General features: G+C 44.7%; 1 protein-coding gene across 2 annotated transcripts in view; it reads left to right on the top strand.

Annotated features, from left to right (window-relative positions):
* Positions 1-23,477, top strand: part of svila (supervillin a) — a 100,018-nt gene that overhangs the window by 19,077 nt on the left and 57,464 nt on the right. Inside the window, exons 1-2 of one of the 2 annotated variants that reach the window (XM_035413405.1) lie at positions 18,913-19,273; positions 23,377-23,440. In XM_035413405.1, the coding sequence (XP_035269296.1) occupies positions 19,216-19,273; positions 23,377-23,440 (122 nt within the window). In that variant the 5' untranslated portion in view covers positions 18,913-19,215. Of the gene's footprint in view, positions 1-18,912; positions 19,274-23,376; positions 23,441-23,477 lie in introns of those variants that run through there. The other variant, XM_035413406.1, reaches the window with a different exon arrangement.

The raw sequence follows: 23,477 nt of genomic DNA, 5'->3' as shown, positions 1-23,477 counted from the left end.
GTTTATAGCGTCTCACTCCTGCGTTCCGGACATCCTGGAAATGTCCGTCTGTGTTTCGGGGGTTTAAGGCTTATTCAGCCGCATGGAAGTGGGAGTGTGACCGCAGTTGCTTCCGTATGAGAACATTTTTTTTTTTCATGTTGCGATACTGCAAAGCTAGAACATGACGAGACGCACTGCTCTAATCAAAGCATTCTTTCAAATCGATTCATCTTAAGGCTCAAAAATAAATCTGACTCGGTCTCTCGCTAGCATGGATCCCCTACTGGCCATGTGCTCTGCCCAGGTAACCTGAGCTCACTGGTGGCCTCCATCCAGAAACGGCCATTACCTCACCCCAAACACAGGTGCTAAATTTACCCCTGGCATCACTCCTATCCACTCCGGCTGCCAGCTGAATTTGGGGGGTGGGGGTGCGGAACTTCTTCAAGAATCCTACGTGTTTGGCGGCACACCTGACCTTTCTAGAGTCGATCTCATGGTCCGGTCGAATGGCAAATACCACGTGGTTGAGAGAGAGGAATCGGAAAAGGCTGAAAATCGATACAGCAGGAAGTGCATCTGGTTGTAGATACTGCTGTTTGGATAACTCTTGTTATCCCGTTTTTTAAACAGCTGCAGGGTAACTCCCGTAGTGCCTTTCCCCTCACTGTCTGGTTTTGAGTTACTGCTGGTGGAGGTCACTGCGAATGGTCGTTGCGTGTTGGGTGTGCAGGAATAGTATCCACCCGTGCTCCCTTGTGGAATTGTGTGCTAAACCAGTCCCGGCGATGAGCCTGAGCTCGTGGCCATTGTGGTTATTGGAGATCAGGAGTGAACGCCAGGGAGGAGCAGAACCACGAAGGCCCCTTTCTGAATGAACACTGATACAGCCCCTCCCCCAGACTCCTTATTGCCAATGCCATTGGCTTGGAATGTAGAAGCAGGACTTCCTGGTTTTCTCTTCCGGGGTCTCATTAGCTCACATTAGCTCATGACCCACTGCAGTAGCTTTATCAATGGGGCAGTCCTCTGGTACTGAAGGATTTTATTGGCAGCATGCAGCAGTGCGCTTTACTGGGGTTGTGCCATGTCTCCAGGCTGGTTGGGCCATGGGCTCCTCTTATCTGGAAGAGACTTATTATACTCCTGCTTCCATTGGCTGTTTCCTACAAGTGGCTGTGCTACTCACTTGCCCAGTCTGCCACTGCCACCTATGAGTGATGAATTTCCTTAGCTAGAGATTGGCGGTAACATTTTGCCACAAGAGGGCGAAAAGTGATCATCAAAGTAGTTGGCCATTTAACAGTTTTTTCCTTATGCTTGTAGCTTCATTGGATGTTTGCCTTATGCTGACTGGTCTTGTGCTGTTCATGCATTGCACAATGTGAATGTCATTTATGAAAGTGATTCTTAATCTGTGTAGATCAGATTTTTATGTGGAAATCCATTCTCAGGTTTGTCCCTGCTGGTGATGCTAATGAAGCGAATAGAATGAATTAAAATATAGAATGAATTAAAATCGATATGTACATAAACACAAATTTGGAGCTTATTTACAGGCTACAGGTTTCATTGACTGTTTGATAAATTTTAATGCAGATTTGTCATAATGGTAAGTTTTTAATGGAAATAACTATAGGCAATGTTTGGGAGGCAAACATGTGAGCAAACTTTGTGTCAGTTTGTCCTCAGTGATCTGAATTGTTGCAATTTAGTTGTTTAAAAAAAATAAAGGAGATGATGATCCCATTTGATTGTGGAGGGTCCATGGCACACCAGGAAAACATATGGGGGGGAGGAGAGACGGTTGTCCTGACAGCTGATTTGATCCCTTTGAGTTTTGGAGGCTATTTCTGGCCGATTCAGCGCTATCAAAGCTCCGCTGCGGCGGCCATAAATGGCAGCCCTTGCGCGTGGCGATCAGGCTGCATATGGCCTGCTCCGCTCACTGGTCGGCCCGAGCCACTTGGGCCACGTCGAAGGACGGGAATTTAGAGCCGCATCCAACGTTCGGCACCAGAGAGCTTTCCAGGGAACAGAGTGTTCACAGGGTTTTTTGTTTTTTTTTGACTAATCCAAAAAACATTTGGAATATTTTTTTCCTGGAGCCCTCTCCCCTTCTCCCATTAACTAATTTTCTCCCATTTCTCTCTCACTCCCTCTCTTTCATTCCCTCTTGTGTGGGTACTCTCTACTCTCTTTTTTTCCCTCTCCCTCTCTCCCCACCCTCTTAACCCCCCCCCCCCCCCCCCCCCCCGTCCTGTTGTGATTTATTTGGTCCTGCAGTGCGGGAGCGGAAAGCACCGTTCTAAATTTGTATGGTCCTGAATCACACCAGCTGCAGATGTAGCTGCCACACATTGCTCCTGAGTGAGCGCGCTCGCGGGCTGGCCGTCAGACTGCTGTCAGTCCTGTCCTTTCAGCCTCCTGAGTCAGAGAAGGGGCCCGAGCAGCGCGGTCTGTTCCCTTTATCCCCTTTAAACTCGCTCTTTTCTCTCGGCCCCCAACGTGACGGACCCCGTACCGCTTTCTGAGCTCTGCCACTCTCATGTAGCCACCAGAGAGGGACTCAAAGCAAAGTAAGTACCTCCTGCTTTTGTCCTTTGCCTGAGTTTGTTACTTAATTGAGGAACAGGGAAGTGCTCCAGGACAACTTAACTTTTTTCTTTTCTTTTTTTTTGGCTGCCAATTTTTACTCCTGGTTTAAAGTGTTAATGACATTTTTGGGGGGAGAGGAATGTCTGCTGCACTGCGATTTTTTGCACTGCGATTTTTAAGAAATAAATTTCAACATGGTCAGCATGAGCCGTATGCTGTAGTCTCAGAGGATTCAGTTGTAAACTGTATAACACACGCAAGTGTTTGTGCAGTCTCTGTGGCATTCTACGTACTGTGTGGGAAAACTTGAAGTTGTTTTTGTCTTGAGGCTTGGAATCGGTGTACAGTTGTATTTGAAGGATGTCTATAATCGGACTGATGGAAAGTTCTGCGTTGCTGCCCTCCTTTCATATCAGATCTAAATGGCAGTGTGACAATGTTCGTTACTGAGATCACTGCCCATCACTCACTCCAGCCAGTCAGTTTATTGGATTTGTATTCCACAGTCTCAATCTGACCAGGCAAGCTTCCATTCTGAATTCCATGATTATTAATGATGCTCAAAAAATAAATATTATTATTATTATAATTATTATTCTTATTATTATTATTTGCCCTTTGATTTAGTGAGCATATTTCTTGTGTTGCCAGGTGAATTGAGGATGCACGCTAATGAGTAGTTTGAGGGGAACTACGGCCATGTGAGTTCATTTGTTATTGCTTTGGTTTAAGGCCTCGGGCATTATACAAAAGGGTTTTTCTGACAGATGGCTCATTTCATTGTTACAATAGTTATGGATTTGCTTTTTGACCGTTACATTAGAGGAGTTTAATGTATTGTGGGACACAGAGATGTCAAGAATGAGTGCTGCGAGTTTGCTTGGATTTAGTGCAGTCTTCATTCTTTTTGTTCGGTTAGGACTGCAGCCTGGCATTGCAGCTGCTCACTCTGCTGCACCTGCCCCCTCTGTCAAAAAGACAGGCAGAAATAGACACCAACCGCTTAGCCACTGAACCCACGCACACGAACACACACGCACTTGTACACGCACGCACACATCACGTTTAAATTACATTTATTTGGCAGATGCTTTTAGCCAAAGCGACGTACCATAAGTGCATACCGAAGGTCATTGGAACGACTACAAAACACAGGCACGATAAGATAATACTCATTATGTAACAGTTATTCTTAGCCATGTACACATTAAGTCCAGTTCACACAGTAAACGTTACTCTGACCTAACCTATGTTAAGTCAAACTAGGAGGCATTACAAGCTACAACATCAAGATATTGATACAGAGTTCAATTAGTGCTGGATGAAGGTACATGTAACATGAAAGTGGCACAGGAGGTATATGTGTAACATGGAAGTGCTATAGAAACAAAATAGAGGGATTTAAGTGATAAAAATCCCAGATTGGGAGTGCCCTGAACAGTGATAGTTAGTCCCGGCACAGTTTGAAGAGATGAGTCTTCAGACCACAGCGGAAGATGGGCAATGACTGAGTGACGCGCGCGCACACACACACACACACACACACACACACACGTTCATACGTACACAGAGGCACGTAGGCAATCGTGTACACATAGACATCCGCATTCTCATTCACACAAAGAAATATCTACAAAACAACTTCTGCCCATTGCTCTTGGAGGTCTTTATTGGCATGATTTCCCTTGGTTGACTTTCGTAATCCACTGATGTGTCCATCAGGTATCATACCGGTAATGGAGCCATAGATTAGAATGAGCTAAGCAGCTCCTGTCTTTCCTCTGAGTCATAGGTTGCATTCTTGTTGACCAGAGATGTGTTTAGGTTTTCTGTGGAAAACTGAAACATCGTTCTGTGCCATCTTCCCAGCTTTGAGGAAATTGCAGGGAACCCTTCAGTATGCGGGTGTAGCCATGCCTCCCAGCCATTACACACATGTGTGCTTTGTTTAATTGGCTCTGTGGGTAACAGTTTATTTTTATCTTGCCACTATAAATACTCCTCAGCTAAGCATAACTTAATTGGCTGAAGTTGATCTCGTTTCCGGCTTGGAGGAGCGGTGGTTGAGGAAACAGGATCCCCGGTGGTTTCCCAGTGTGATTCGTTTTTGGTGTGCACGTAGCGCTGCTTACGTGACCAGCGCTGAGTGCCCGTGTGTGCGTGTAAAGCCCCCCGGGGGGGTAGTGGGGGGGACAGAAAAGTGCGTCCGAGCTGAGTCACCTAGCTATCGCCAGAAGGTTGCCTCAGCCCCAGGGTCAGCTGCTGGCTCACCAATGGCTTACGTTCCTCTCACACCAACTGTTGTTTTCTGCTTGGTTTACAGAACAGAACGATCAAATTCCATTCTAGTGAAAGCCGCCTTCCACACCTCTATCTGCACCCTTGTGGCCATGTGACCCTATATTCTGCTGCACGATTGGTCAGCTTTGATTTCGGTCCCATGTGTTAAGGGTCCCTTTGGCAGCTCGCCAGACCATCCTTCCAGGCCCACCCTGTAGGTGCACAGCCCTTGGAAATTCTGGTGTGGGTGACGCAGGTCAGTTTTTGGTCTGTTGCATGGGTCTTCAGCTGTGTGCCATTGAGACTTCAGCTGTTCAGGGTCAAGTTCACAGTTGCTTGTCTTACAGAGTTGTTCCCTTAACGATCCTCGCCTTTCATAGCTGAGGCTTAGGGCGGCATCAGTTTATTAAAGTGGATCTCTGTAATGCAGTGGGCTCTTGGCAGAGAGAAGGGGTTTGCGTAGGTCAGCTCAGGTCAGGGTGCTTGTGTTTGTATACGTGCCTGTATTTGAGAGACAAAACAAGACAGAGAGCAGTAATACCAGGGTGCTCAAATGACTGTGCTCCATAGTGCTGACCTGGGATAGGACAGATGACAGCTCATTAACTCTTTTGATATGTGCAGTACTTGTCCAATATATTCTTTAACCCCATTAAAAATAGGCCACATTAATCTTGTTCTGCTGGGGAAAACTGCACATGAAATGTTTTTGGTTCAAAGTACAGATGCTCAATTTGAAACTGGGTTATCAGGTGAGATTTAGTCCAACGGAAATAATATATATTTCTTTCAAACAAAAACACAGGCCACTGAATATGGCAAAAGGCAAAACCGGAGGTAGACCTGATTTTCCTTTTCTTGTCAGGATGATATTCAGGGTAAGCTTTTAGCTTTAAGTGTATAAAAAGATTGATGAGGATATTGGGGAGATCATACCATTCCACAGCAAGCCCCTGAGGCAACTTTACTAGATGAAAACTAGGTTAGAGTTGCAGCATATGCTGTCCTCTGCAGTGGAAGTGTAATAGGTTGTACAGCTGACTGAGGTGGTGATTCGTAGAGCTTCCTTTCCATGTGATCATGTGATGTGTTTTTGTCAATCTCATTGGGCTGCGAGGCCTTGCTGCTGTTTGTCAATCTTATAGTTTCCCAGTAGATAATAGTAGTGACATTTTCTTTTTTCTCCACAAGCATTTCACACGGCCTCTGAAGTGTGGTTGTTTACTACCACGTCAGGTATAATTAAAGAGAAAAAGATGAAAGGAAAGTCAATACACAACACAGCGGCTTTGACCGTTATTGCATTCAATAATTACCATTGTGATGTGTCACCCATCCCGACGACATGAGCATAAATTTCTGGTCACCGTCTATGGCCAGTATGACCTTTATGCATTATGTCATGCACGCGTCTGTAGAAGGCAGGAATTCTACAGGAGCTCTATGACATCACCCTCCCTTGAAAGTCACTCAACTCACACTTATTTTAGTGAATGATGTATTGGGCTTCATTTCAGAATATCCTATCCCTTGAATTGGGTTGCATTCGGATTTAGTGACTGAGACGGCCATAATATGTACGTAATATGCTTCTCAAACTGGTGGGCCACAGCGTGCTCTTTTTAGTTTTCTTTAGCTCTCTGTGCTGCAGTGCTGATAATGTTGTTCTTGCTCACAACACGTCCATGTAATGTGTCTGTTCTACCCCTTGGAAAGGTGATGGTGATTCTTGGAAAAGTAAAAAACAGCAGAGATTTAAATGGGAGGACGTCAGCAGAGAAACAGAGGTGTTTTCGATGTTGTTGTGTCTCTGGTCTTGTTAGGGAGTGTTTGTCGAACTTGTATGTCTATTTCAGGGATGTGAGTTTGACTGCCAGCGGGGTCACAGGAAGGTGAGTTTGCTAATGAAGTAAGGCGGTGTTAGCGCTCACAGCCTTTCTTTACCGTATCCTCTACCACACTGTGGCTTAGGCTTTGGTGACGTCGGTTCCTGAAGGGTCTAAAGAGGCTGAGCTGGGCTGTTTCATGTGCAGGGCTGCTGGTGGTGGCCTGGGAAACAGACCGCCGTTTCACAATATCTTTGAATTCCTTTAATTTTGGGTCTGTGGACAGGGCCGGTAGCTGGTGTTAAGGCAACACAAAGCAAGAATAAAAATAACGACTAGCTTGACACATAAAGGCAAGCCAATGTCCGTAAGACCTAATTTATGCAGGGCGCTCTATAACGCATTTGGTGGAGGCTCTTTTTCCCCTCTTGCCTGGTGCTCGAAAAGTTCAGCCCGACAGCTGATTAGCCGCCTCATTCCAGAGTGACATGATGCCCCCCCAATGGAAACATTTGCCTGACAGCACCTCTCTGTATGCCTTTGAGGTTATTTTTAAAAGCTGAGTATGAGGTGAGTAGTTTGATGCACAAATAGGCGTCAAGGGGACGCTGCCCTGTCAGCGGTGGCGAAAAGGAAGACTTTACAAAGAATAAGGGGAATGCTTTTAAATGCGTGCGACCAATACCCGTACTCAAATCTTTTGAGAACATAGCAAGCTTTATACTGTACCAGAGACCTGCATGTACTTTTTTTTTGTGGGAGTATTTGAAGTTATTTTTCAAATATTAGTAGTTTCAAATATGTTTTTTCACACTGCCCCGTTTCCCGCCCTCTGTCCATCCGTCTGTCCATCTGTCCATCTGCTTGGTTCATGTGTTAAGCTGAGATGATGTTGTTTCAGTGCTGAAAAATGAAGCTTGGACAGCTCATGAAGGCTCTGTGGGAATGGTAATATTTGTGTTAGGGTGTGTGTGTGTGTAATTCCTGAAGCAGCCATCCGCCGTGTCGACACACATGCCCTGAGCAGGAGCATCCGCGCCTGATTTATTCTGCACTTGAGGAATGGTGAAAGGCACGGCCTCATCACACCGATTCCCTGTTGCCTTTCCCAGCTCCGCGGCATGTGTGTTTATTTTCTGTGGGCGTGGAGATGGAAAAAGTGAGCTCCGCTGTTTCAGAATTCTGCAAGCTGTTCGCAATGTGAAGAAATGCAAGAAATACATGGAAGTGGAGTGTGGTCGAGGATTTTGTCTATATGCGTGTCTGCGTACGTGTTTGTGAGTGATACTGCACATATATGCATGCATGTGAATGATTGAGTTAGACCGAAAGACAAGCAGGCATACTGGAGCTTTGCCCTCATGTCTTCAGATGATTGTTGTGAAGAATCAGGTCCCACGGGAGCCTGTAAACATTTCACCAAACATAAACTGAAAGGTCAATGCTGACATCCTGCTTTCAGACACAGATAGCCTCTCTGGGGTGTAATCCTCTTCCTTGGGTTGCAGCATAATTATGAGTCTTGATTAGTCTTGTCCGCATGTGTCATTTAGCCTTATATTAATGTGGATGGTGGTTAATATGGATGGTGATATATCATGTATGCTCAATAGGAGAAAAAATACATTAGGTCTTGGCTTGACATAACCACATTAGTACCGTGTGGTCTTGTGGGATGAGTGTGATGTCATGTGGAAACTTTTTCTTGCTTTTACTTTTATTTTTGTTTAAAAAGACTTTTCATGACTGTTTTCAGGCTCTGCTTGAGTCGAGTGTAAATTCATATCAAGACCATTCAGTGAAAAGGATATATTTTGAATGCAAGTAAAAATAAATAGTCATACAGTACATACAGTTTCTATCAGGACTCGGGTATCTAAAAAAATAGTATTCCAGTATTTGTGAACCTCGGGTTCAGCTCATTGCTGTTATCATATAGAATTTTTTTCTAAGTTTCAGTGCAATTACAAAAAAGAATTATAACACACAATGTGAGCATTGTAAATAGATGTTTATGAGCTCCTGTTTATATGGCATTATTGTGATTGCTTCACCCAAATCCACATTGCTCATTTGGCACGTCCTCTTTCGGAGTGGTCCACTGATGAATGAGGGGTGTGTAACTCGGTTGAAAACGTTTTGTTGCGTCTCATCAGTGAGCATTGTTTTCAGCTAAATCAACGGTCACGCTCGGCCATCTGCTCATCACCGTGAGGAACGTAACCGCCGTGCTCTTTGTGCTGCTTTTCCCCTTTGTAATCATCTAAATGAGATGGAATCTTTTGCCAAAGGGTCCAGCACATTGGTGTGGGGGATGGGGAATCGTCGAAGCTGGAACCTTCCGGATGCCAAGCCACTTTTGACCAGGAGTGAACTTGTGCTGGGCAGGCCAGAACTCCTGTGTCTCTGCGGGCCTCTGTTGCTTTGTCCTAATAAAGCCTGGTCTGAGGGGTAGGCCAAGCCGGGTTGCTGATCCTCCAGCTGTCAGAGCACGGGGCTTGCAGGGGCGTGACCTGAGGGGGGCAGGGGGGTTCTGACTGAGGTGTGTGGTGGCCTCTGCCAACTGCCTCTTGGAAACCTGTTGACTGGGAGGTGACACACGCAGTAGGTGACTGGGCTTGGCTTGTTTGTCGTTTGGATTTGCTTTTGTGGATTTGTGTGTAAGCCCAAAATGGCAGAATTCCAGAGCAAGGACTGCTCTTGTGATGGGAGAGTGGGGGTGGGGGTCTCATGACTAAGCCTGAGCATGAGAGAGTACATGGTGCTTGTGGCACACTGTCACCTTAGCGTTTCAGGCTATTATGGTCCAGAATCTTCCCCCAGAAAAAAAGTTTATACAATTTATTGAGGGAATAAGTTTCACGTGCAGTCGCCTAATTCTTCTAAAAAGGGTTAGGTGAGGAAAATGTATCATTATTTGAAGTGTAACTTTAATGGTCATGGCAGTGTTTCTATATTACTGGTCATGGCGGTACACCCAAGTTTGCCTCTCCATGTTTTCTAACATTATTTCTTCAAAGCAACTTTGTAATACTAGTTATGAATATTACACAATATCAGAACTGACCTTAATGATGTTGCTGAAGTAGTTGGCTAGCTTCTTTGTAACTAATGTTAAATGTGTGATATTGTACACTGGAACATGAGATATGATATGGTCCAAATGTGCCTATATAATGTTTGAGAGTTATTTATAATGCATAATTAGCCATGGCTTGTTAGTTGAGGACACAGTTGTTGCCTTGATCACAGTATTGAAGTCATAATGAATCATTATAAAAAGGAAAAATATAAATGCAAACATATTTTACAATGTGAAAGGGGATCAAAATTGAAAGAAGCATGTAGCCTGCATAGATGTTTTCCATTGACAGCCCAAGCTTGTCAACCAGTATTCCTTGGGCTCATTCACCTTTGGTCTCTGCGTAACAGACAACCTTTTTTCTCTTTGCCTTTGGGTGTATGGAGCAAATTAACAGCAGAATGAATGTCTTTGTCTAGGATTTTCTGGGCTGGTTGCAGCTTTACAAAACATTTAATTTCTTTAAAATGTCCTAGCTCAGAGTTAAGAATGGGCTTTATTGTGTCAAATTGGTGCAGGCCTTTTGTTTGAGGTCTAAATGTTGAAATGGTGCTCTGCTCTATAATGTTTTGCATTAGATATTCTTTATTCAGTGAAACTTGTTTACTGGCACTTGATGTATTAGGACTGTCTGTTGGAGTGGACCGATTGGTTCAATCTTAATTAATTAATTTATTTTGCTTGCCTAGGCCTACTAGTCATGGGAATGGTGTGAGAGTCCTTATCTGCTAATACTGTAGAGCTTCCATGGCCCATGATGATAATGGTGAGAAATATGAGGCTTCCAAAACTGCTGTTTTGACTTATGGGGAATTTTCGTTCTCTTCTGGAATGAGCGTGTCATGTCTCTTTTGACTGAAGGCATTCAATAGCTTCTTCTCCACCAGCAGGAGGATGTGTGGAGTGCAAGGATCGTTTCACAATAATTGAGCAGGATAGTTTCAAAGGCTGCATTTACCTAGCTGGGCACATGCCAACATGGTATCTTTGTGTGTATATGTGCACACACGCTTATGCTTATCTGTGTCTGGTCTTTTTCATAATTTTCCTTGTTTTCCTCACTTCTAGATACTTCCTTCATCATGCGTTGTACAGGAGTAGGACATGAGCCACCATTGGCCTCAGTATGGTGAACCCAGCTCTCTTTGCTGAATCTGACACATTGGAGGTTATGCCTTCAGTCACTCAATCAATCCGTCGAGTCAAATGTTGATTGATACAGCGCTCTTCAGAAAGGGAGTGTCAGTCTATCATAATTTCAATTTAAGGTTGTGATCAATCTGTGCTTATTTTGAGTCGTTATGAGAGAGATTAATTGTGTGTCGCATTGGAATCCTGTGTGTGCGTGCGTGCATGCTTGCGTTTTTCTGTGTGTTGTCCTTTAGAGATCCCTCTTGGCTTGTTATACCCAAGTTCCGTCATCTTCCTGCAGTTGAAAAGCTGTGGCTTGTGACAGTCTCATGCCTGAATAGAGAGCTGCCTTTGGAAAGGCTGAGCTTCTGGTCCAGCAGGTGGTCGAGCCCAGTTGCTCAGCTGAACATGCGACCCCAGGAAAATGGCTTCCCCAGATGCATCGGCCTCACAGAAGGGTGTGTTATTGTTTCCGTTTGTGTCCTTTGGATCTGAGTTGTTGGGCCAGGCCAGCACAGCTCAATCTCCGGCTTAGCCTGTATGCATGTGCGCACTGAGAAGAGGCCTTTTCAGAGGGACGGAGATATGGAGTCTAATCAGAGGGAGCTTCCAGTTTCCTCATGGCTACCTAGGTTCTCGCTAAACAAACACAAACAGTCCCAGCGAGAGAGGAGGTGAGCTTAGGGATGTGGAAACAGCACTGTGAATGTAGTGCCAATGAAACAGGTGTAACATTCTGTTTACTTAAAAGCTTTACACTCAATCTTGTGTCCTGTGTTTACATTAGATGAGAGAGGGCAAATAAGGTCCTGAAAATTTTGATTTGCTGCCTTGTTGCTCCTTGTGTCTTTGGGGGAGTTTTTTTTTTTTTTTGGGTTAATGCACTCTAATGACTACTTGGAATACATTTTTTTGTCTTGATAGTCCAAAGTAATATTTTTGGACGTTGAACTGTACTGTACCTGATGGAGCCTGTGACACGGTAATGCTTGTTAAAACTGTACTCTGTCATAACAACGTTGACTTATTATCAAAATGAATTGTATCTATAAAATTCAACTGCTACGGAATTTGTGTAGAGAACACATACTTTTCACTGAGCCAGTTGGATGCAGATCTAGCTTGTTCCTTTGGGTCTTGCAAGGCTGTGTGGGACAGAGTGGGATATTCCTGTGTGCGTACACACCCCACAATGCATTGCATTCACTGTGCTCTTGCTACTGTATCTGCACTTAGCACCGTGGAACCATCTGGAGCCTACAAACAACATGACCAGTTGCATTTGTTCCTCATTACTGAAATATGTGTGTGAGAGCCACTCTTGATCCTTATTGATCCTTATTTATAAGACTTTAATGGAAACTTTAAAATTATGACATGAACTCCATTCTGTATCCAGGCTACACAACACAAAGCAGAGGCTTGGCTGCTTACATCATACTGCTGTGTCCTGACATTGTCCATTCTTAATAAATTTGTTTGGTCACTGAGCCATATAACCACTCCCTATGTTTGTTAGCACATAATATTGTAAGAAATCTTTCCCTGATGCCAATATGTCTGCTGGCCACACATTCCCTTGATCTTATCATTATTACAATACAGTTGGTACAATGGTAGAATAGCGACTGGGAGTGAGAGATTGGGAACCACCCGAGTTAGCAGATGTGCTAATTCAATCACAGCTGGACGGCCAATACACTACGGCCTAATTGATAGGTGTCACAAAACTGACTACATCCTTCCTAGTATGTGTATTCAGCACTCCTGATCAAAGCTTGGAATGCAAATAAGAAGCAGCCACCGGAAAGGTTTGTGGTTCAGTCGGACTCTGCTGAATCCTAAGAGTCATTTGTGCGCTTTGTCACTGCCGGTATTGGAAATAAACTTTGTATCTTTTCATCAAGTTCGAGAGACGTCCTTTTTTTCCTTACAACTGGCGAGCCACCCAGCGAGGAATTCCCAAAAAAAAAAAAAACCGGGGACACTAAGATAAGTGTTTCTTCTTTCATGCTGCTGGTTTGTATTTTAGGGAACCCCCTCGTTTAAAAAAACCTAAAAAGGAGTTTTAAGGAGTGGGACAGTTTTGTTTGTTTTCACCATCATGTCATACTGGCAGTAGGAGTTTTAATTCCGAAGCACTGGAATTAAGAGTAACTGGATCGTGCCCGACAGAGTGTGGCACTGTTGTAACTTGCAAAATAGTATTCCTAAAAAAACTGGAATCCTCGACCTGTGTCCGAAGTACTGGAACAGGGTAGTTGTTGGTAGTTTGTTTACCTTAAAGCAACTAGATAACGCAATGGTTAGAACATAGACCTAAAGTAACTGGTCTGTAGAATTTATTGGTTCCGAAGTACTGGGACATAGATTATTAAATTGTGTGTAATTTTATAATAAGTAATAAGGCTGGACTAAGGGGCTTCTCTTATTCATGTTAGGTTGGTTGTATTTTACAGCATTTCTTTTATATCTATTGATTTCAGACAAGCAACATAAAAAAATAAAATAATTAAATGGTAGCATATTTAGATCCTGATAAAATGAGACACTCTTGTAGGATGTAGTCTAGGTTTTCATCCATTTTTACATACATTTTTTGTAGGTCTTTTTCTGTAATCACGGTAAAGTAAGTCTGACCATTCACATGGTCTTTTACAGTATATGCTCCTGCTATGTTTGTATATGGTCAAAGCCACGTGGAGTACATCTGTCTCTTACAATGATGGCTTTGAGTGAGCTTTCCCCAGTAGATGGGATCTCACTCCCACAAATGATGTGTACTGTACCTCCTCGTGTTTTAAAAACTTTGTCGGAAGGACGGGCTCACAAGTCTGCAGACGGTCCCCCCTTTACCTTAAGATCGCATTCCTTTGAAAGTGGCCTGCTGAGTGGGACCCTTATCGGGATTTATTTTGGGTCCAGGCCGAGGGGTCTGCTGCGGGGGCGGGGGGGGTTATCTCGTCTGACCTATTTGCGGGAGCGTTTCTGAAAAGAACCGGTCCGCATAACGGAATGGCTCTTTTGAAGCCTCGTATTTACGAGGGCCTGGAGGAGGACTGACACGGCTGCCTTTCAGAGCCACTGACAAGGGTAATGTATGCGCCTCGAGGCCTTGCCAAAAAGTGCGTCTGAGGGGGCGAGCGCACGCCGTGCCAGCGCGTGGCGGTAGAAACCGGGTGACCCGTTGGACAGCTGCTCGATTCACACATGGCCTTATTTGGCGAGGGCGCTGGGCGAGGCGAGTGGGGACAGAGCCTGACTATCTGCTCCCTGGTGGGGCACTAGCCCTGTCTCTGTGTCAACAGGAGTTGACCTGTCTGTGTCAACAGGACAGGTGTTTCTGTGCGTGTGTGCCTATGTGTGTGAGCCTGTCTGTGTCTGTGAGAGGGAGAGGGATTTTGTCTGCTGGCAAAGTGCATGTCTGTCTGTTAAAGAGATTGTTTGCAACTGTACTTTGAATATGCATGTTGGTGCTTTTATTTTGGCATTAATGTGTGCTTGCCTGTCTCTTTTAGAGTTTGTGTCCATCTGCAACGGGCACACGTGTATGTGTTTTTCTGTTTACAGAGTATGAGAGTATGTGTCATGTCCCTTTGGGGAAGTATGTCATCTGGGGGAGGGGCTTAATCTGTCTGAACTTGCATCTGAGGCATGTGGGTGTCTAGTGAATGGGCAGCGTTACTTACTATAGGCTTTTCCATGCTTCAATCAAGGCTAGCAGCGGCTTTCTTTCGTCCCTCTCCCATAAATTCAGTCCCCAGTGGGGGTTGGAGGGTGAAAGTGGTCCTCCATGTGTGTTGAGATGCCTCAGTCAGATCCTTTGGCCCGGTATGCCGTTAAATTTCCAGAAAGATGAATTTCTTTTCTCCAGGATGCTGTAAATCTGATCTTTTTGCGAGAGTCTCGCTTCCGCAGACAGCTGAAGGAAACCTGCAGAGGATTTTTTTTTGCCCCCAAAATGATTTTCCAAACTGTGTGACGTAGTGCTTTAGAAACTGTGCTTGAAGCTGTAAGGTTGCAGGTGTCATTCCCAAGTCTGTATAAAGGGAGATTCTTCAAAGTCACCTTGGATAAAGTTGTGCCAATCAAAGAAAGAATGATGTTTTTATTATTATTGGTAGCAGTAGTAAGAGTATTGCTGCTACATAATAAGTGATCACAATTATTATTATTTAAAACAAATTTTTTGAAATTATTCATTTTAGAACATGCAGCTATTGTTCCGGGGTTCAATACGTGCTGATGGTGGCATTTCTTGGTGACATAATTTCTTTTTTATAGCTTGTGTACGCAGATAAGCTTTATCCTTAGATATCACTGGAGACAAAACAATACCTGCGTGTCATTGTGAAAACACATCTGTCTTTTCAAACATAGTGGTGTAGCTGCTTTTCAAAAGTCGCTGTGCTGAGATACTGAGCAGAGATCCGGTTGCATGCTTTTTGCATATCTACAGCCCGCCAGCAAGGCGAACTGAAAGGTTCTCTGTTGTTTTTCTGTTGGTTTTATTTGAGCGCATAATGGTGAGGGTGGGTGCCACCCTGGACTTGACCTCTCTGGCCTGACAGGCGTGGGCTTGGCTTCTGCACCTGGTACGTTCCGAGTGACGAGCGTCAGCGCTGTCCAATCCGATAGATTCACACCTAAACGTCCGTCCATACGCAGAGAGTGTTTTGTATACCTTTCCTCATTTTTTTAATATTAATTTGTATTAAACACGTTCGAGCAGCTTTGGCTTTTAGTAAACGTCTGTAGTTTTCAGGACTCCTGAGTGGCTTTGCTGGCACTGCCACAAATGTGGGTTGTTATGAATTAAACACAGTTTCAAAGGTTAGATGAAAGGGGACCCGTTTGCCATTTTGTTGAGCTCTGGCCATAATGTTAGTCCAAGGAAATGATTGATTTTGTTTTTTAATGTACTGGAATTGATAGTTTACCTAACATTTATACAAATAGTTTATTTTTGGAGAGGTTGTGCTGAGGATTCCAACATGTTTGCTCTGACCTTTGTTTTAATTAGGACTTGATCTTCTCTAATTCCTTTTTGCAGGGCAGGTTTTGTCCTTGTGTCAGTGGTATGTAATGAGACTTTGACACCTTTTTGGCTTCAGTCCTTTTTAAATGGTGGGATTATGGGAAAATGAAAACCTCCCCCTACAGCTGTGTCTAATGATTCTCATTACTCTGAAACGGTAGCAGAAACGCACGGCAACAAGTGACTTTAGAGAGTGAAAATTTAGTCAGCCACTGTTGAGACTTGTCTGCCTGGTTGTAATTGTCAGGGAAGGTTATTTATAAGGGGACAGTTCTAGAAAATTCCATTCCTAATCTCAACCGTCTCTGTGTTCCTGCACAGAGGAATACCATGAGCGTTTTCCCAGACAGAAGTGGCTGAGAGGCATTAGAAACAGCTTGTGTTGGAACGTCTGTTACAGTGTGCTGTTTGTTTTCAATGACAGAGAAGAGGGCTGCTGCAATCTTCAGCGTTCATTTGCACCAAGGCCTTTGTATGGTACAGTGGTGTAATGCCAAACAGAAACAGCCATTCCGTGTTCACTTGAAAGACTCAACACCGCGTTCCCGTTAGGATGGTTTTCAGCCTCTCTTAACTGCCGCTGCCCAACCCCCTAGGGTTGCTTGAAAGATAAAGATTAATTTAGACACAATACTGGGGCACAGAAATAACATCTGGACATTGGAATCAGGTGCAAACATTTCATGTGTTGCAACATCCTGCCACTTGGGGCAGTAGACAAATAGGGATGAGCAGAAAAAATGTTGTGCATGCCACCCTTGCCATATGTCTGTTTAGATTTTTGTTTGAGATATGCAATGAAGTCTATAAACATAAAATGAGGTTAAATAAAGGTCAAAGTGGTGATAGATTTTTTTTTTGGTTGAGTAGCAGCAGGTTTGAGTAACACTGCTGACATTGTTAGGGATTTCAAAAAAATGTAATTAGTTGCTGCAACCACCATGGCAAAAAGGAAAAAAGGCAGCAAATAAATAAAACACACTGGCCTTTTAAAACTGTATTGTTTTTGTTATTGAAGTGCAGCGATTTATATAGCTGGCTACATTTTATTGGAGGATCAAGGTGGCTCAAGAGAAGAGATCAGCGGGATCTTTACACCTTACAAATTCAACTTGTTCTGTCTCTGTGTTCTGAGCGTTTGTGTGCCCGGGCAACAGTTGCCATGGTGAGAGAGTTCGCTGGTCAGGATTTGTCATGATGGTGCTGGCCGGCCTCTGACCATTTTTTGTAGCAGTTTATGGACAGCGGATCAGTGATGTAACTAGCTTATGCAATCTCACAAACTTGCAAGACTGCCTCACTCTTCTCTGCATGCCATCAAAAATGTTTCAAAATATGCATTAGCAGATCTTGCTTTTTGCTGCTTTATTTGGTCAGAACACGTTAGTCTGTTTGTTCAGGTTTTGGATTAAAATCGCAACCCCTTTAATGGTGTAAGAAAGAGAAATGGTTGAATGGGGGAGGGGGGCAAGGAAGGGGGTTTGTTCACCCTTTCCATTGTACTCAAAGGCTTTGTTTTTTTCACGTCTCTTTTTTTTTCAAAGACATGTGCCTGCAGTCCAGTCCAGCATGGTTTGTGTTCTCAGGTGAAACCGGGCTCTGTCGCTGAGGGTTCAGTGCGGACTCTACTGCTCTCGTTCACTGTGGTTGTTCGGTTTCTGGGCCCCCAGATGAGGTCACAACACAAGAGCTTCCAAGCCTGTCACTTCTAATCATTCCAGAAGGCATCTGCTGACCCCCTTTTCACATAACTGGGTGCAGATTGCACAACTTCTGCTTGCATTGGGCCTCTGTGGTGAATTGTACAGTGTCAGTTTTTGCATTAAAGCTGTTATTCGTTTAGCATCAGATAAATTATTTTTTAGATATTTTTAGATCACTTGGTAAAAGGCAAAACAGTGGAGCTTGTATATAGTTGCTTCATAATTTGGCTAAAGCTTCATTAAAATATGTATTTTATATCGATATAGTTTTGGAAGGCACCCGTGTTTACTTATCATAAAGGATTGTACAATATGCAATATGATCCTCCGTCTCAGTTCTCCTTTTGCAAGTCATAATGGCTTTCCTGCAGGAATATAGAAGTGTGGTGGCAATGTGGTCACAGTGCAGAAAATGTCATTACAGTCTGAACAAGCCCAGCTCTGTGCAAAAGGAACATGATAGTGTTTGTTTATTCAGCATGGAATTTTTTTTTTATTTATTTATTTTTTTTTTAGATCTTTGCAAGTTTAGGCAGATCCTGATCATGATGCAATTCTTATGAGAAATTATGCTGCAGGTTTAAAAACTGGAATATCTTGCTGCTCGCAGGGATCTTTTTTTCTTTTTTTCAGACTTCTTTGTGGAGTCTTGTGTCTGTGTTCGTAAGAGCGTGGAGAGTGTTTGAGAGAGCGAGGGCGAAGGAAAGAGCTTCGCTGAAAATACTGTAAATCAAGTTTCCGTTTTTTAGCGGTATTCCTTTTTGGCTTCTCCGGGGAAGGCCGGACTATTTAGCATAATGATGCGATTAGTCAGAGCGGGTCTTCTGGCTGGCTCGCAGCTGATTTCGCGTTCTCTCTTACTCTCTCTCCCCCCCCCCTCTCCCTATCCCTCTCTCTCTTACCTCTCACTCCCCCCTCTCTCTATCTCTCTTCCTATCCGGAGATATTACTTGCGCTCGTCTCTCTCTTGCTGCTAAAAATGAGTGGAATTCCTCGCCCGTTGGAAAGGAGTGTGCTCTTCCCTCTTTAGAGGTCTGCGGCTTTGCTTGAGAGGCTCTGGAGCTGTGTCACCTGTGCGAGGGCAACGCCGCCGCGCTCTCCTCTGCGTGCTCTGGGACCTCCCGGCCGTTAGCGCAGCTCTGTTAGCGCCTCGGCGCTCGACCTGTGCCAGCGCTTTGCACCGGGCCTAATTTCTGCCTGTAATCTGATTAGAGGAGGGCCGTGGGGAGGGGGGGGGGGGTGTCTGAGCTGAGCCGCTTTAGCCCCCGCAGTCCCGCGGCGATGCGCGGAGCTTGCAGACGGAGACCAGGTGCAGCGTGATCGCTCCAGTCCGCCGCCGGGCCGCCGTCGTTCCGCCTCCGAGCGCCGAAGAGCTGCCGCTCTGCCCAGCGCAGAGCTCTCCGTCCGGGGCCCCCGGGGGGGCTGCGTCTGCTCACGTCTGCGTCCGTCTGCGTCGCCGCACATCGCCGATCGGCCGCTGCCAGCCACCCTGCTGCTGACTCTCTCCACTGCACGCTCCTCTCCTCTTCTCTCCCTCGCTCTTTCTCTCCGTCCCTTTCTCCTCACTCTGCAAAAATGTACCGGAACCCCTGGATCACCAATTACCTGAGCCATGTCAAGTGCTGCGGGCAAGGTGAGTAATGGCTGGGGGGATAGATAGTGGGATAAGGGGGGATAGATAGCTTGACCGGCGAAAGGATTTTTTTCTGTGTCCTTGCGCTGCAGACAGAGAATCCAAGGACAGTGGCAGAGCTGAGATCTCGGTACCCACGCAGAGGGAAGGGAGGAGAGAGTGAGAGAGGGAGTGAGGGGGGGGGTGATGGAGAGAGGGAGGTGTTCTATTTACCAAGCATCTGCTTTGCGCCGGGTCCGCATGTGAAAATCCATTGGGGGGGGGGGGGCTCGTATGTTTGCGTTTTGTTTTGTTCGGAGCCTAATCTTTTGTAACTTGCCGTGCTGCGTAGTTTGTCTCGGACGTCTTAACTGGCTGGGAATCCGCAACAGGTGCCGTTCCGTTGTGTACGCATCAGCGAAGACGGTCCTTGGACTCGTAGCGTCCCTCCAGCGCGATGGAGTTGGCAGGAAGCGCTCGATCGTTGTCCGGTTGCTGCATCGTCTAGCTGCTACAGTTGGTCACCGTGATGTAGATAATCCCGCACCTCCAGTTCTCACGGGCTGAAAGGCCTCTGGTGACACGTCTACGTCGCCAAGAGGTCTGGCGTCTTCACATCTGAAATTACTTCAAAGCTTGTCATTAAAATTGATGAGTTTGGTTCAGTGGTAAGAGGGAAAGTATTTGGCCTTGGAAGGCTTCTCAATATTCTCTGACTGTGGAGTCATGACAGCTTTAACTGGCTACATTTCACCTTGTCTGCCTGTCTGTGCCATTTTTTTTTATTTTATCCTTTTTTTTGGGGGGGGGGGGCTTTAGCTTTGCTGGGATATGAGCTTTCTGAGCTTTTCTGGTCTCAGCCACCCGACAGAGAAGTAGATCCCTGTATGCTTCTGTCTGTGTGGTGAATTGAGTTGTACAGTACCTAACTTAAGAGACGGACACGTTGCCCATCAGGCTTCCCCTAATCCTCTTTCTTTGGGGGTAATCCTGTTTAACTTAAATGTGCTGATTTCTGGCTTTTTTTTTTTTTCTTTGGGAGGGTGCATGAATACTGACAGCCTTTCATACTAGGGTTCATTTTATAGCAGTGTCACATCAAAACAAAAGTACCTTATGTGGTTATTCAGTTGTATTTAGTTGTTTTTAAAACACGAAGGGATAGCACTGATTGACTGATGCTCTCTCGGTACAACAGAACCCCTAAAATGTCCTCTGCTGTAAGCAATTCCTTTAGAAGTCCCATGCATTCCTTGTTTTGGTCAGAATTGTGAAATATGGGTGAAATAATCTGTAGGTTGGGTTCTAGGCAGTTGAATTCATTGTTTTTTTCGCCAGTGCCCAAGTACGTTCTGCATCCTGTTAATCGAGAGACAGGGGGTCTCATTTTTGTCTTCCTATAAAATCAACCACCAGTTCAGATGAAGAAACCAGATGAGGTGAAATTAGCGCTGAGTGATGGCAAAAGCCACCCGATCCTGTGGTTTTCCAGGCCAAGGTTGGGAGGCCTGTATATTAATAAGTGTAGTAGGCCCGTTGACATTCCAGCCGAACTGTTGGCAACATTGCGTGCTTTGAATAGTGCTGTAACGATCTGTGATTTCTTGCTGCGCATTGTGGGCCTGCTGCTGACCTACACAGGCTAGCTTGTCTGTACTTGAGCACGTGCTTCAGCAGTGCTGTGGACTGTCAGACAAAGCTAGTACTGTATGCTGTTTACTGTGTTCTTCTGTGCTGCACAAGAGTGAGCAACTGAGCGACTGGCTATCGCATCTTCTTCCTGTGGGAGTTATGGAAGTGTGCACCTTGTGCTGCCATTCTCTTTGACCTTCATTTTGAGTCTTCATCTTCATATTACATCTTCCATGTAGATTTGTCTTGCAGTTCCTCTCACAGCATTAAGAATTTGGCTGTTTCTGAAACTGGCAAACAGTTGTGCAAGAGGGGGAATAAAGCATAACTCTTGCTTTAATCGCTTTTCACATGCAGATTTGATGGATGGTGTATCAGATATACGTGTTACAGTAGGCCTGCTTCTCTAAAATTAGGCTACTTATTATGCTGTTGGGCAGGAAAGAGCAGAAAGCGCTGTGGCGGGAATCCTCATCTTTACGAAATGAGAAAAGTCTCTTTCCCTCCCCCATTGCTGAGACGTGAGAGGATTTCATCGGGGTGAACTGTGTTTTCCTACGATATTCCATACAGCTGTGATAATAATCCTCACACCAAAATATGATCTGGGCTTTGTTTTTTTTCCCCCCCCTCTCCGAATACATTTTTTCTTTCATCTGGTGTTTTCAAATGAGCCGATTTCAACGTCAGTCTCAAAACATCCTTAATGAAGAATAACAGGGTTTGAAATGAAAAGTTTGGGCACCTCGGGAGGGCGTGTCCGTTTGTGGGGTCACCCTCCAGCGATGACCCGAACCACGGCGCCTCTCGCCAAGTGGAAACACATGCTTTGCCCTGCTGCTCAGCACTCCACTGTGAACCAGAAGGTCCCGCGGTTCCTGCTGCAGCTTTCTCACGGTGTTTTACCGTCGGGTAAAGGTCTGCTTTCTGTTCGTTTTCATGGAAATTCCTTTTGTGGGATCAGCACATGCGTTCAAAACATAGAGACTGAAGACAATGAGTGGCACATACAGGATATAAACATGATTACTGTGGCCTGCCAAAACTGCTTTGACAAGGCCACCTGAGACTTAAAGTAGAATTAGAATGAAATGCCCTAAAGGTACTTCTGAATGCACTTAAATTACCATAAAGTGCTCTTTTGCCAAAATCAATTGTCAGTGCAGTACATTAATGGAGAAACACATTGTCAGTGGTTTAGGAGCCTTATGGCTGAAGGAACTTAATACGTTTGCTTTGTAGGCATACCTGTGGATTTCAGGGACTGCTAAGGTCTTACATATATAAGCATTTAAGCTGGATAGTCTCTGAAACAATTTGCCTACAAACATTTGAAGATCTTCCCTGTACGTTATGCACTGTGGTGCAGCTGCCACCCGCTTGTAGTGTTTGAACAGTGCGTGTAGAGCAGGTGGGTTTAAGGACTTTTCTTTAACAAACTGCCTTCCCCTTGCATGCTGATGACTGCCAGGTAGAGGAGTCAGCCTTGACCCTTCTTGTGTGGAGATGATTTGTATGCCCTGGCTCATCTTAAACCTAGTAGGAAAGATTGAGAAACTCATACTTTTTTTTAACGGCAGTTTTTTGCTGTGAAGCTTTAAGGGAGATAGAAATGTGTATTTTGTTTTTGTAAGTCATTTTTATACCCTTTATTGAAAGTTGAAAATTCTCTGACTGATGGACAGTCCATCTTTAGGTTTCAGCCCAGCTAACACAAAACATTCTCACAACGTTGCAGTTATAACATTGACAGAACATTCCAGTAACATTGTGAGAACATTTTGTTAGCTGGGAGTGCGCTTCAATTGATCAGGGATTTGTTCTTGGTCTTGGTGTTTTTTTGGGGTCGTTTTGATTGCGTCACTGAACCAAATTTCCTTGGCCTGTGCTCTCATAATGCAGAGTGTGCACCATTTGAAAGACCTGCTATTTCAGCACTGCTGTTCTTGCCTCGCCACCCTGTGAGGTGCAGCTGAATTTTAAAGCGTCCATTTTGATTTTGATGAGATGACATTAAATGAAACCCATACGGCAGTGAGCCGTTACTTTCCCTTATGGCGACAGGCCCCTCGTCCTGTTTGCTGATGGACGCGGTGTGGAGTGATAGTTGCGATCTGAGTGGACTGTATCCTCTTTGTGCTGCTTCATCCTCTACTTCATTAGTCACAGTGACATCCCTGTGTTTTTTTTTTTTCCAGTTGGGCCTAAAGGGATCTCCTCACTCAGCACGGTTCAACAAAAGCACAGTTGGGTTTTTAAAGATGAATTTAACTTAATGTAACTGGTTTTGATTAGTACGTTTTTTTGCCATAGTTTCTGCCAGAGGAATCCCAGGAGAAATTTCCTGCTCCATTTGAGATCTTGGTCTTGGCGGGCTTGTTCATTAAAAGCTGTGATTGAATGCGGCCCACGTTATGCGGATTGATTGCACACCCTCTGGTCTGCTGTTAAAGTGCAATAAACGTGATTAAAATGTTTTGTTCCTTTTATAGGCATTGGAAGTGAAGCTCCAATCAAACTTGGCACTTCAGGACTGTTGCAGAAGAGAGCTTTAAGGTAAGAGATTTGATTTAGTGTTTAAACCACTGCAGAC

The sequence above is a fragment of the Anguilla anguilla genome, chromosome 4 (genome assembly GCF_013347855.1).
Source record: "Anguilla anguilla isolate fAngAng1 chromosome 4, fAngAng1.pri, whole genome shotgun sequence".
NCBI classification, from domain to species: Eukaryota; Metazoa; Chordata; class Actinopteri; order Anguilliformes; family Anguillidae; genus Anguilla; species Anguilla anguilla.
The sequence above is the reverse complement of the archived record's forward strand: the minus strand, read 5'-3'. Positions and strand labels throughout refer to the sequence as shown.